Here is a 16,201-nt window from a genome sequence, read left to right on the forward strand (position 1 = left end):
CAGTGTGTTTGCGTTGTCATTTCTTGCCATCTCAAACACACTGTAGAGATTTTGAGTTTTTATAGCAATAACTGAGTTTTAAGAGTTAAATCAAGCAGAAATAGTTCTCTAATGTATTAATTGCAGATCCTCTTTGAATAATGATTATGTTAAACACAATGACTCTGTCCCCTGTTAGATAGTAAATCACGACACCACTGTGTTAGCGTTGTCATTTCTTGCCATCTCAAACACACTGTAGATATTCACTGTATATATCGAGATAACTCAATTATATGGCGACTTGCATTAAAATGTTTATCCGTCTCAATTAAATTATGTGAACTGAATGACTTTTAACATCGACACTTTAGTTGTTTAACCAACTGATGATTTGCAACTCAGCAATCAACACACAACTGAGTTTTGACCTCTAAAATCTTATTATAGTGTATTGTTATGGTAAGTATTGGTGTTTTATGTTTTAAATCAAGCAGAAATAACTCTTTAAGGAAACAATTGCAGGTCACACTTTATACAGTGAACATGATTTCCTTAAATTGACTTGTCCCCTGTTGGATGGTAAAACACAACGCCTGTTTGATTGCTTTGCCATTTCTTGCCATCACAAACACACTGTAGAGATTTTGAAGGTCAGAACTAAATTTTATGGTGACTTGCATGAAAATGTTCATCCGTCTCAATTAAATTATGCAAACTGAACGTCTTTTAACATTGACACTTTAGTTGAAGATTTTCAACTCAACAATCAACACACAATTGAGTTTTGACCTCCAAAATCATTATACAGTGCATATTAAATTTAAATAAAAAATATACATTTTCTTTACAAAACAAGTTTGACTCTCTACTGCTTATTCATTATTGTTTATGTTACATGGTCCATGTTTACATTACAGTATAAAATTGTTCCTAAGTTTTCCCCTTTTATATAGATGGTAATGACTAAATATCCTTGCACACCGAAATTTTCACACGTAAAAAAAAAGATCAAGCACGTTTACACACAGCCTCTGAAACTGTCCTTCGTCATAAAAAAAATCTGATCAGGTTCAGTTTTCTGCATTTTTCACATCCATAGCAAGCATTTTAAGAGGGGTTTCAAATTTCTGTGTTATTCATTTTTGTGTTAAAATTTTGAACATAAGTTGAACAGTTTAAAAAAGAAAGTGTGAACGTTCAAATTAGCCTTTATAGTTCATAAAGTTTTGCTGGCGTTTGTATCTAATTGAGAAAAGAATGAATGTAAATTGAAAGATGTCGTCATTGAACGCATTTTGTGCCAAAGCAAATAAATGATCCACAGATCAGCCACATAGGCTGATGTGATCCCTGAGTGAAGAGTTTTGAAAAAGTGATGAGTATTCAGAAATGTGTCCTAGCAGATGTTTAAAAAACCCTGTAATATCACTATTAGTAAGGGATCACTGTATAATATCAGTCTTTAAATGTGAGTTATTTAAAGTGAACCTAAAGTATACTTGCAATAGTGTGATTTTAGCACAATTAAATATACTTAATGGATGTTTCGCAAAAGCGTTGTTTAGTGATATTGCATCCTTGTGTTCCTGCTCTACGTCATCAGCAACTGTCGAAGTTCAATTACAATACTCAAGAACACTTGTACAGAGGATGCACAAAAGTACCCGGATGTTATAAGATATACAAGTATATGAAAACAATGTCTACAATAATATGAAATAAATGTTTTAATAGGTTATGTTTGTGGTTATTTTGTGTTAGCCACTATATAATATGCTGGGATGGTTAGTTGAGCAACAAGTTCACACATCTCAATTTCTGTTCTGTGTCCTCTCAAACTTCTGAGCTCGTTCTTTCAAGATCACATAGCAAGACTGGTCTCCACGAAAACACAAGTCCCTTCTTTGCATTCCCAGAATTCCGAAACAGCCATCATTAAGAAATGTGCATTGTGCAATAAAGGAGTACTCCAAGAATAATTATAATATTTATACCATTAAGTCTCATGCAGGTCACTAGGGTTTACAATATTTTATGCTTTAATACTATCAAAAAAAATTGTTACGGCCATTTCACACTGAACGCGTCAAAGTGAGGTGAATCGTTGATGAATGAAGGTTTAACACCGAACGCCACTCAAACCATCATCGAGGACTTGCTATAATTATATAATAGACAGACATGCATTATTTCTAGTGATTTATGATTGTAATATAATTGACCGATCCAGAGCGAATGCGATCTCTGACTCATAACACTCAGACACGTGGAAGAAAACAGACAGTTCTCTTCTGATAGCATATAATTCAGTGGAAAAAGAAGTAAACTTGAGAATTACATATGGCATATCTTGCTTTATTATGCTGAGATTGATCGAGATTGACGCATCCCCCAAACCCTATTTACATATGAATACAGGAAAGGCCAAAGCCATTGTCTCACAGGTGAAGAACAGGCCTTACAGAGCTGTGACACCCATGTCACAGAAACAAACTTCTCAAACAAACTAGAGAAAACGCTGGGATTTACCTGGGAAAATTAAATCAATGTACACTTTTTCCAATCCCTACGACACATTTTTCAATACTTGGGTCACTTTTTTAAAACTCTTCACACACTTCTCCAAAATGAATTTCAGCTTGGCACAGCAGTTATTTTAATGTTCAAAATGCACTAAAACTACCAAAAAGGATTCTGAGGATTCAAAAGAATCACCCAACAAACACACTTTTTCAATCATAAAACACAGACCTAAAACACATGATCATTACACAATGTTTTCTTTTGTAAAATTTTCTTTTCAAAACAAGACTTACACTATAATTCACTGCAGTTTATGTTACATGGTCCTTGGTCCAGTACAGTATAACATTATTCCTAAATGTTTCCCTTTTGAATGGATGGCAATGCAATTTAAAAACTAACACCAGCTAACCACACACACACTGCCCCTGCCCCTAAACCTACCCATTTTAGACTGTGCAGTTCACTTTCTGTGAAAAAAAATTCTGTGATTTATAAGCATTTTGAAAAGTGAGGACATGGGGAACGTCCTCATATTTCACCCTCTTTTTGTAATACTCATGTCATTATACTCATTTGTGTCCTGATATTTCACAAAAACATGCCCACTCTCACACACTCTCACACACACACACACACATACTCTCACACTCACTCACACATACACACACACACACACACACACACACATTCTCACTCTCCCTCTCACTCACTCACACACTCACACTCTCTCTCACACACACACACACACACACACACACACACACACTCACACACTCACACACACTCACACACTCACACACACTCACACACTCACACACTCACACACACTCACACACTCACACACTCACACACTCACACACTCACACACTCTCACTCACGCACACACACACACTCTCTCTCTCTCACTCACACTCACACACAGACACACTCTCACTCTCCTTCTCCCTCTCACACTCTCACACTCTCACATTCTCACACTCTCACACTCTCACACTCACGCACACACACACACACACACACACACACACACACACACACACACACACACACACACACACACACACTCTCTCTCTCTCACTCACACTCACACACACACAGACACACTCTCACTCTCCTTCTCCCTCTCACTCACTCTCACACACTCACTCACACACACACACACACACACACACACACACACACTCACAATCTCACACTCTCACTCTCACACACACACACACACACACACACACACACACACACACACACACACACACACTCTCACAATCTCACTCACACACACACACACTCTCTCTCTCTCAATCACAATGTCACACTCTCACTCACACACTCTCACACTCTCACACTCTCACACTCTCACTCTCACACTCTCACACACACACACATACACACACACACACTCACACACACTCTCACACACACTCTCACACACACACACTCTCACACTCTCACTCTCACACTCTCACTCTCACACTCTCAAACACACTCTCACACTCTCACTCTCACACTCTCACTCTCACACTCTCACACTCTCACTCTCACACTCTCACTCTCACTCTCACACTCTCACACTCTCACACTCTCACACTCTCACACTCACACTCTCACACTCACACTCTCACACTCACACTCACACTCTCACACTCACACTCACATACTCACACTCTCACACTCACACTCACACTCTCACACTCACACTCTCACACTCACACTCTCACACTCACACTCTCACACTCACACTCTCACACTCACACTCACACTCTCACTCTCACACTCACACTCTCACACTCTCACACTCTCACACTCTCACACTCTCACTCACACACACACACACTCTCTCTCTCTCAATCACAATGTCACACTCTCACTCACACACTCTCACACTCTCACTCTCACACATACACACACACACACTCACACACACTCTCACACACACACTCTCACACTCTCACTCTCACACTCTCACTCTCACACTCTCAAACACACTCTCACACTCTCACTCTCACACTCTCACTCTCACACTCTCACACTCTCACTCTCACACTCTCACTCTCACACTCTCACACTCTCACTCTCACACTCTCACTCTCACACTCTCACACTCACACTCTCACACTCACACTCACACTCTCACACTCACACTCACATACTCACACTCACACTCTCACACTCACACTCACACTCTCACACTCACACTCACACTCTCACACTCACACTCTCACACTCTCACTCTCACACTCTCACACTCTCACACTCTCACACTCTCACACTCTCACACTCACACTCACACTCTCACACTCACACTCACACTCTCACACTCTCACACTCACACTCTCACACTCACTCTAACACACTCTCACACTCTCACACTCACTCTAACACACTCTCACACTCTCACACTCACTCTAACACACTCTCACACTCTCACACTCTCACACTCACACTCTCACACTCTCACACTCACTCTAACACACTCTCACACTCTCACACTCACTCTAACACACTCTCACACTCTCACACTCTCACACTCACACTCTCACACTCTCACACTCACTCTCACACTCTCACACTCACTCTAACACACTCTCACACTCTCACACTCACTCTAACACACTCTCACACTCTCACACTCTCACACTCTCACACTCACACTCACACTCACACACTCACACTCTCACACTCACACTCACACTGACACTCACACTCACTCTAACACACTCTCACACTCACTCTAACACTCACTCTAACACTCACTCTAACACACACTCTCAAAATCTCACACTCACACTCTCACACTCTCACACTCACACTCACACTCTCACACTCACACTCACTCTAACACACTCTCACACTCACTCTAACACTCACTCTAACACTCACTCTAACACACTCTCACACTCACTCTAACACACTCTCACACTCACTCTAACACACACTCTCAAAATCTCACACTCACACTCTCACACTCTCACACTCTCACACTCTCACACTCTCACACTCACTCTAACACACTCTCACACTCACACACACACACACTAGACATGTGCCGGTAAACGGTAATACGATATACCGCAATAATGAACAAGCACAATATTGTTATCGTGGGCACTTCAAAATACTGTGAATAATTATTTATTACGAATTATTCAGATTTTTAGAATGAATTTTAAGAATACTTTACCCATCAACCGTTTAAAATGAACAACACGTCAAAGAGGAACGCGCACTGATGTAAATAGACCGTGCATGAGCCGAGCACATGGCGGAATGAAGAGACACGCTGAAGTGCACATTCACTCTCTGACAGCAGAGGGCGCTGACGGAACAGCAGAAATGCAGCCGTTTCCCCAGTAGTCACATAACCTAACACATAATACTTAAAGACTTAAGGCTATTCATTTTCAAACTTGCATTTTATATTTTAATCTGGACTAAATTACATGCCCTAGATATTGTTTGAATATGTTCTGACTGTTGTTCAATCACACACTTTACAAGGCTCCAGTATTTAACATTAGTTCCTTCATTAACAAACTGACAATGAAAAATACTTCTAAAGCATGTATTAATCTTAGTTAAATGTACATTTCAGCATACCTATTGTTCTCTATAATTCTTTTGCACTTTAATCTGTTTTAAATATTTGTTTACTTTATACATTTTTGTGTATTGCTTTATTGTATTTAAATGTTTGGTTCTTTTGTTATAAGAAAGTGATTTAACCTGTTGTAGTATGACACCACTTTTTTTGCAACTTATTTCAATATCGTGATAATACCGTATACCGTGATAAAAGCTTCAGCAATTAATCGCAACATGAAAATTTGATACCTTGAAGCACATGCCTAACACACACACACACACACACACACACACACTCTCACACTCTCACTGTCACTCTCTCACACACTCACACTCTCACTCTCACACACACACACACACACACACACACAGACTCACACACACACACACACACACACACACTCACACTCTCACTCTCACACTCTCACTGTCACACTCACTCTCTCACACTCTCACTGTCACACTCACACACTCTCACACACACACACACACACAGACTCACACACACTCACACACTCACACACTCACTCACTCACTCACTCACTCACTCACTCACTCACTGTCACACACACACACACACAAACACACACAGACAAACACACACACACACAGACTCACACACTCACTCACTCACTGTCACACACACAGACACACACACACAGACACACACACACACACACACACACACACAGACACACACACACACACACACAGACACACACACACTCACACACTCACAGACACACACACACAGACTCACACACTCACTCACTCACTGTCACACACACACACACACACACAGACACAGACACACACACACACTCAATCACTCACTCACTCACTGTCACACACACACACACACACACACACACACAGACACAGACTCACACACTCACTCACTCACTGTCACACACACACACAGACACACACACACACACAGAACACTTTGCATCTTCGGAAGCAGAGCCGCTCGCAAAGTTATAAAACATATTTTTATGTTTATGTTCTACGCGAGAGTGAAACCTGATTGCTGAACACAAGGTGGCATATTTTCGTTCATATTTTCAGCCTTTTTTCTCTTTCGGCCAAAAACCAAAAATATCATGATGGTCGATAATTTTCAGCGGCCAAAATTTCAGTGCATCCCTGATCAAAATGCTATTATTTCAGTTCTCCACCAGATTTGCTCACACTAGTTCCCGTTAACTCAAACACATGATGTGAGATCTGACTGTAGCCGCCGCTCTTATTGGTAATTGTTGTGTGTGGAAACGGCTGTTTGCCCAGTTTTCTGTCGGAGGTTTGTTTCATAAATTAGGCCCATTGTGTTCTCTGAACTGTTTTATTTCATTTCCATCACTATTATCTTAGCTAATGCAATGCTGTAACACAAAACACAATTAAATACCTTTCAGTAGCCGATGGCACACCACAATTAACAAAAAAACCAAAAAAACTATAGACCGTCACTCTTCACAGACCCAGAGCTGGACACATGTGAGCCTGATCTTACACTAATGACACACAGAGCAGAAAGATAAAACACGTCACTACAGGAGATACTTCAGGTTTCATGTTTAATTAAGCCCAGTTTAACACAAATTAATTCCTGATCTGAGACCTGAATAACTGATCAAATTAAAACAAATTAAATCTGTGGAGTAAACAAACACTGTTGACCGCAGTAACCAGATGACTAACGTACAGACTAATGTGTGTAAAATACTAAAACTGAAATCTCATCTAGTATCTATATCTATATATAACTGAACGGTGTGCAGTAAATGAGAGGCTGAGAAATAGAAGAAAACCTTTTACATTTTAATAAACTTTTAAAATCAACTTTTACAAATATTCACTGATTTAACAGTGACGATTTCAGGTGTTTATTGTTCATCTTTTCTAGGTTTTTGGTTTTCAAATGTTCATTTTCAGTAATTCCTAGTGTGTGCATCAAGTGTGATGTTAAAGTGATTTGTTCACAGTCTCAAAACATCTCCAGTCATGGTAGAAGCTCTGCACATTAGTTATATATTAACTGTGATATTGTCTATAAAGCCCTGTTTGACATGTATATTTGACTTGTTCTGATTAAAGTTTCCACATTATTCACATTTACTATCCACTAATGTGCACCTTTAAACCGTAATGCAATACACTTTAATCTGGGTTTGTACAGGACTTTATATGGTGCATTAAACATATTTAACTGTGCTAAATGTTCCTGTAAACTAAATATGAAACCAGTTTCAAGCCATTTTAACCTGCGACAATCTAAAACATTTATAGGAAGTTCTCAATTGTTTTGCAGAGCATTTGACACGGCAATGGTGAGAGAAACACTGGTTGTTGGTCAGGCTTTGCTCTTTACAGGACAAACCTGAAGCTCCAGTAGTGTTTAAAATGATTGAGTGAAAACAGTGGCAGTCTTACCTCTGTTCCTCTGAGAGACTCATCTTAGAGAGAGCGTCCTTTCCTCGCTCCTCTGACATTACTGCAGAGAAACTGCCACTGAAAACAGCTCAGCGCTGGGATCTTTGTGTGGCTGAAGACCATCAGATGCTCAACATGACCTGGACATGACAATGAGTCAGTGAGATTAATATCATGAGCGTTCAGAGGGAGAAATGAGGAGGAAAAATAACAACTAATGACCAATGCTCAGCTAAACAATAAGACAAAGAAAATATACTGCAACTATGTCTAATATTATTATATGATTTTATTTATTCAGCACTAGATCACAAACTCTAGTTCATAATTATGGTTAAAATATGAGGATGTTTATGTTGCTTTGTCATGTTTTTTACATTACTGTCTACACAAATGCTCCCAAATATATTTTGAGGTCGCACAGATTAAATTTCTGGAGCATATATGAGCATTTTGTCACCTGATGATCAAAAGCTGCAAACATTCACTGATGCTCAAAATACCACTCCATCACACATTATACCAACTTTCAGTATCAGGGTCAAGGCCATCATCACATCTTTATTCCAGGACATGTGATATATGTTTTAAAAGTTAAACATTTATTTTGTTTAAATGTCAAGTAGTCAAAAGTGGCCTTAATTAAATCCCCATTAAGAACATGCATGTTTATGAACCTTTATGACCTATAAACAATATTGAATGAATGTTTGTTGAGTATCAAAATAGATCATCCGTTTGTATCAATGATCATCATTGAGTGTCATTCAGGATCACAGACACACGGTCAAAGAGCGGTTTATTAGGCCACTGGTTTAGGTTGTGGACATTATTTGATCAGTTTTTAGAGGGATGATGATGATGATGATGAAGATGATGATGATGATGATGATGATGATGATGATGATGATGATGATGATGAAGATGATGATGATGTTTTAAATCTGGACAGACGACAGTGAAGGTGTTTCCATGATTTCTACCGCAGTAAAACCGGATATCGAGGGTAAGGCGGATACGACGCATTGACACGGGCCGTTACGCTGGTCAAAATAGAGGATTTCTCTGGATTTAAACATTGTTGGAAACATTTGGGATAAAGTAAGCACACAAGGCAACAAATTATACAACATTGTTCAAGTGGTTTTAGGATATTTTAATCCAAAAATCTTACATATTGTGCCTTTAACTGAAATAAATGCCTGTCATTTAATGACGACTGCATGAAAAGTAAAGGCTAGTATTAAAAACATTATAGACTACTATGAAAAGAAATCAGGGCCGTAGGGCCCAAATTTGAGTGAGTTAGGGGGTTCAGGGCTCCCAGAGAAAATCAGATTTCTCTGATCTTCAATGTGCATTTGAAAAGAATAATAATATCTTTAAAAGCATGTGAGATTACCTGCTCTCTCCTCGTCTCCATCACTCTTTCTCTCAGTCTCTTCTCTTGCTCTGTCTCTTCCCTCCTAAAGCTGAGTCTGTCAGTGAAGAAAGTAAACATTGGCTCAACTGATATTTATATGATTTATGAATCAGTTTCTTGGATAAGTCTAATTCACTGAAGGCTACCAGGAAAGCTAGAAACTCAGTTTATTCAATTCATTCACAATATCTACACATTCATTACTAATCCTATACTTATTATGATGAAAACGGCTTCATGAATATTTCTTTCACCTCACATTGACAGTTACCATTATTACATGAATCACAAAATTAGAAAAAAAAGTTTATTAGTTTGCATCTCTGATTATTTTTGTCGGTCGTTTAACATTTCTATCCTAAAACTCATGAAATGTTTAGTAGTTTATCTACTCTTATCTCGCGCTTTATTATCAGATGCGCGGTCACGAGTTCTCATGAATATTCATATGCCACTAAACTCTCGTAACACTGGCCCTGATCCAAAACCTTCTCTAACTGCAAACACTGGATCGTCCAAAGAATACTTTCATTTCCGCATTATCACAAAACAACATCATAAAACTGGAAATAAACCTTTTCAGAAAAAACATTATTCATTTCTACACTATTAATATCAACAAAACGGTTTGTTTTAGTAATTCCTGGCTACTTCTTTGTCATATTTTTACAACATGTATAGTTTATAGCCTATGTCTTAACCTAATGATGATCAGACTAACTGGTGTGAAACCCGTCGATATTCCCCAGATCAGGTTAATGGTGTCAGTATTAAAGCTCTTCAGGAGTTCAGACGGGCTTGTCCTACAGGAACAGAATCCAGAAGTCTGGCAAACACTTTCGCTTTGAGATCGAGACTCACCTGTGCGATCCTTTAGGACTGTTGTTTGGCACGAGATACGATTCAATCTTTAGTCAAATAGTCCAGTCTGTGCTAAAAGAGATTCTGCCTCATCATCTGAAGACTTTAATGTGTAACAGCGAGAGCAGGAAGATCTGAAACATTATATAAACGAGGTTACACCTGTGCTGTTGTTGTTCTGAGGTTTCCTGATGTTTGTCAGAGCAGCTCTGGAGCATCAGCGCCTCCTACTTCTTCTTCTTCTTCTGGTATTTAATGGCGGATTTGGCAAACCAACATGAATGGTGCATTTCCGCCACCTACTGATCTGGAGTGTGGAGTGTACATGGCTTTGGAAGAGATGAAAGAATCGATCATTCAAAAAAAATAAAAAATAAATAAATAAATAAATAAAATAAATAAATAAATAACCAGTATTCAATAACTAAATTCTATTAATTATTCCTATTTTATTTAGATATTTAAATAATAATTCATGAATTCTTGATTGTCTTGATCCTTCTCCTAACAATACTTTTATTGATATTGTATCAACTCCCATCCATCGTAACTCTTGAATTAACTGTTGTCTCTCCCTTTCATATGAAGCACACTCTAAAAGAATATGCTGCACCGTTTCAGGATCCCCACATTTATCACATTTTCCTGTTTCATGCTTCCCTATTCTATAAAGACTATAATTAAGTGCAGTGTGACCAATTCTTAACCTTGTAATAATGATATCTTTTTTCCTATTTCCATATCTTTTCCTCTCACTTCCAACCCGTTCCTGAATCTGATAAAGATGTCTTCCTTTAGAACCACAATTCCATATCATTTGCCATTTCTTACTAATCTCGATTGATATCAACCCTTTGATTTCTGATTTACTTAGAAATACATTAATTTCTATTTGTGGATGATTTAATGCCTTTTTTGCCAGCTGGTCTACCTCCTCATTACCGTCCACACCCACATGCGCTGGTACCCAAAGGAAGAATACCGATACCCCTAACTGCCTTGTTGTAAATAAACATTGCAATATTAAATCCTGCCGTGACTCAGATTTTCCACTTAAAAGGCTATTAAGCGCAGCCATTGAATCGGTACATATCACAGTTCTTTCTGGTTTAACTTCTTCAATCCACTGTAGTGCTAGTATTATAGCTAATAATTCAGTAGTAAATACTGATACATGATCCGATAATCTTTTTGCAATTGTTATGTTAAATGTAGGAATGAATACTGCTGCTGCAGTTCTACCAGACTCTGGCTCCTTTGACCCATCAGTAAATACCTGTAGTTCTGAATAATACTCTCGACTTACATATTGTTGAACTATTAACTCAGTTTGTATGCTTATTCCTGGTTTACTTATTTTTTTTGTATTTGTAAATCAATTAATGGCATAGGAAACATCCAAGGGGGAACTGCTGGTATTGGAACAGAAGGGGCTATTAAATGATCTTTCAATCCCAAGCTGTTTGCCTCCTTCCTTACTACCCAACCAAAACTGGCTATTTCTTTATATTCATATTCCCAAAAGTCTTTCAGGAGTAGTTTTACTGGATGGCCTTCCAGATGTCCACTCACACCAGACCAGTACCTCATCCTCAATTGAAGCCTACGTTGTTCTAGCGGCAATTCTCCCAATTCCACCTGTAATGATACTACCGGAGAAGATCTAAATGCTCCACAACAAATCCGCAAGGCCTGATTTTGTATTACTTGTATTTTTTTAAGTAAAGTTGCATTCGCAGAGCTGTAAACCATACTACCATAGTCTATATTTGACCTGATCACTGCATAGTAAATTATTTTCAGTGACTGACAACTTGCACCCCAATCAGCACCTGACAAGCATCTTAAAACATTTATTCCTTTTTTACACTTTTCTATCAGTCTCTGAATATGTACTCCAAAATTTAATTTAGAGTCCATCCACATACCTAGAAATCTCACTACTTTTACTTGTTCCAGCTGGTTTCCATACATTTTAACATTTACCATAGGATAATTTTTCTTATTTGAAAAGCATATAACTTGTGTTTTTGCCACAGAAAACCGAAATCCCCATTTGTTCGCCCATTTTTCAACCTCCTTCACTGCATTTTGCATTTTATTTTCTACAAATATCATATTACGCCCCCTTTTCCACAATGCTCCATCGTCTGCATACAATGATCTTCCTATTCCATTCTCAATGTTATTAAAAATGTCATAAATCATTAGGTTAAAAAGAATTGGGCTGCTCACACTTCCCTGGGGAGTTCCATTCTCAATTGGGAGAATCCGAGAATATGCAGCCCCCACTCTTACTTGAATCGTTCTTCCAAATAAGAAGCTTGAAACCCAGTTATACATTTTTCCATCAATTCCCAAACTTTCCAGTTTCATTAACAGCCCTTCTTTCCACAACATATCATAAGCCTTTTCAACATCGAAAAAGACTCCCACCAACACTTCTTTGTTAATTTGAGCTTTTCGAATTTCAGCCTCCAAACTCAGAATTGAGTCCATCGAATTTAGCCCTTTTCTGAATCCACTTTGACATGCTGACATAATACTTTTACTCTCAATTTCATAATTCAACCTATTCATAACCATCCGTTCCATTAGTTTGCATAAATTTGATGTCAAAGCAATAGGTCTAAAGTTAATTGGCTGGGAATGGTCTTTTCCAGGTTTGGCAATCGGAACTATTACTCCATGTTTCCAATCCACGGGTATATTCCCTGACTCCCAGATTTTGTTAAAAAGTTTTAAAATCATATACAATGAAACATCTGACAATTCCTTAATCATCTCATAACATATTTCATCTTTTCCTGGGGAAGTATGTTTAACCCCTACAAGTGCTCTTTTTAACTCATATAAAGTAAATTTTGAGTCTAACCTGCTTCCTGATGGATTCTTCTTTTCATATATATGCTCATTCTCTTTCATTTTCTTTTCCCTATATTTCCTCATACTATCCGTAATATTGTTTATTTCTTTCCCTCACTGCTTTACTACATTTTTCATTCCACCACGGGACTGCTTTTCTACTACTTGTAGTTTTCTTTTTTCCTATTACTTCCAATGATGGGAATAACGGCGTTATAAATAACTATTATATCGTTATATCAGTAATGAGTAATCTAATTGATTACTCTTCTCATCTTAATAACGCCGTTACCGTTACTGCCAAAAAATGCGGCGCGTTACTATAACTGATGAAGCTGTTTTTTTTTCATCAGACCAACTAGATCTCTGAGCGAGTTCTACTGTTCTTCCTTGGTTAGTGGGCAGAGCACGAGACAAGCGCATACATTCTGACGATTGGCTGAGGTAGAGTACAATTTAAATTGTAAGCCAATCAGAAGTAGAGTTGGGCAGGTGTTCGAAAGCACGCATAGTAGTGATGGGCATTCGGCTCTTTTGACTCAGCTCACTGAAAAGAGCCGGCTCTTTTGGCTCACAAACGGCTCTTTAAATGACTTTGACTATAATATTTAAATTTTTATTACATAATTATTTAATTTCTATAGGCTAAATTTGTAAAAAAAAATAGAGTCGACTCTTCAGATATGCGAGCAATTCACCTTATGCGACGTTCACCTAAAAGAGCCGGCTCTTAGAGTCGGCTCATTCGCGAATCGCGAACGACCCATCAAAAGCTCATTTGCGAACGAGTCGATCTATCATCACTAACGGTCATTCGCGAACGACCCATCATTAGTAATGCTCATGAATTGCGAACGACTCATCATAATAACGCATAGTCAGACAGGACAGGACACACAAGAAGGAACAACACAAGCCAGTCAGTCAACGAGAGACAGGTATGGCGACGAACCCAAATAATCCAAAAGTAGCCTTCTCTAAATGGAAGTATAGACATTACTTTTTCCTTCAAGAAATTAAAGGAACGAATGTAATCGTGAAATGCACATTATGCCCTGGGCAAAAGTGCCTATCCACGTCAGTGTCAAGTAATTCAAACTTACTCAAACATCTTTCAACGTTGCATGCTTCCACGAAATTAGTGGCCATGACTACCGAAGGAGAAGTAAGATTGTCAATGGCCAGAGTACGAGATTTATTTTTATGGAGATGTATTTTTTTTTTTTTATGTATTACCTACCTGTTTATATCCTTCGGTATGCTATACATTGCACTTTCCAGTTACATTGAAAGCACCTAATATTGTTACACTGTTCTACTTGAAGTACAGTATTTTTGCAGTAATTTTTGTTTTATTTGCACTAAAAAGAGTGTATATATTTGTTAATTCTTTTTGGTATATTGCTTAACAAGCTTAATTTAATTTTGCCCAGTTGTGGCCTGTTGAGGGGCAAAAAATATCAAAAGTTCCAAAACATCTATTGTGTTATTTGCATTGATCCACTATATAAACATAATATCTACATACATGGCATTTGATTGGAGGCTAGTCTCACTTTGTCCCACAGCAAAAAATTTTTTAGATGTGTACATATGTTTCATGTTTCTGTTAATAATGTATTGTATCAAGTGTCCATTTCATTATAATATTCAGATTTATCATAAATAATTGAACATGCACATGTATTTTAAGTTCCGTTAAAGAGGGGTAGAGGTGGGGTCACATTTGAGCATTTAAAATTTAATTTTACTTGAAAGTAACGCAACAGTTACTTTCTTAAGTAACTAGTTACTTTTAAAATTTGTAACTGAGTAACTAATTTAGTTACTTTTTGGAAGAAGTAACTAGTAACTGTAACTAATTACTTTTTAAAAGTAACTTGCCCAACACTGATTACTTCCTCTGCCGTATTCCTTAACACTTCACTTATTTTCATACTTAATTCTTCTATTTCTTCTATATCTTCCATATCACTCATATTATTAGTACACAGGTTTTTAAAAAGCTCCCAATTAGCTGCTTTAAATTTCCATCTTGGCCTTCTCTCCACCAATGCTTGTACAATATCCACACCAATTTGACACCATATGGGATAATGATCACTTCCCAATGTACTTTGCTTACTTACATTCCATTCACATTTCCTAGCTAAATTTTCAGATACTAGAGTGATATCTAAAGCTGAATTCCGCCCATTATTCACATCTATTCTTGTTACACTTCCATTATTAATACATACTAACCGCCCCCAATCTAACATTTCTTCCACTATCAATCCATTATAATCTGTTTTAACACTCCCCCACAATGTATTATGTGCATTGAAATCACCACACCATACTACTTTCTGATTTGTATTACCTCTTATTTTTTCCATTACTTGCTTATTTAACTTTTCACATGGATTATAAAAATGTATTACTTTAATACTTTGATTCCCTTCCCAGACTTCCATCACCAACACCTCTTGATCCACACCCATTTCTACATTCCTGTATCCCACCCCTTGTTTTATAAAAGTTGCTACC

The 16,201-nt window shown here is 37.9% G+C and overlaps 1 protein-coding gene across 1 annotated transcript in view; it reads right to left on the reverse strand.

Annotated features, from left to right (window-relative positions):
• Positions 1-11,054, reverse strand: part of LOC307139809 (uncharacterized protein) — a 61,218-nt gene extending 50,164 nt beyond the window's left edge. The window contains exons 1-3 of the mRNA XM_079838913.1: positions 10,808-11,054; positions 9,926-10,001; positions 8,524-8,663 (exon numbers count right to left, since the gene is read on the reverse strand). Of these exons, the coding sequence (XP_079695039.1) occupies positions 8,524-8,582 (59 nt within the window). The 5' untranslated portion in view covers positions 8,583-8,663; positions 9,926-10,001; positions 10,808-11,054. The remainder of the gene's footprint in view (positions 1-8,523; positions 8,664-9,925; positions 10,002-10,807) is intronic.
• Between the last annotated feature and the right edge of the window lie 5,147 nt (positions 11,055-16,201).

The sequence above is a fragment of the Gobio gobio genome, assembly GCF_949357685.1.
Source record: "Gobio gobio genome assembly, chromosome: 16".
In the NCBI taxonomy this organism is placed as follows: domain Eukaryota; kingdom Metazoa; phylum Chordata; class Actinopteri; order Cypriniformes; family Gobionidae; genus Gobio; species Gobio gobio.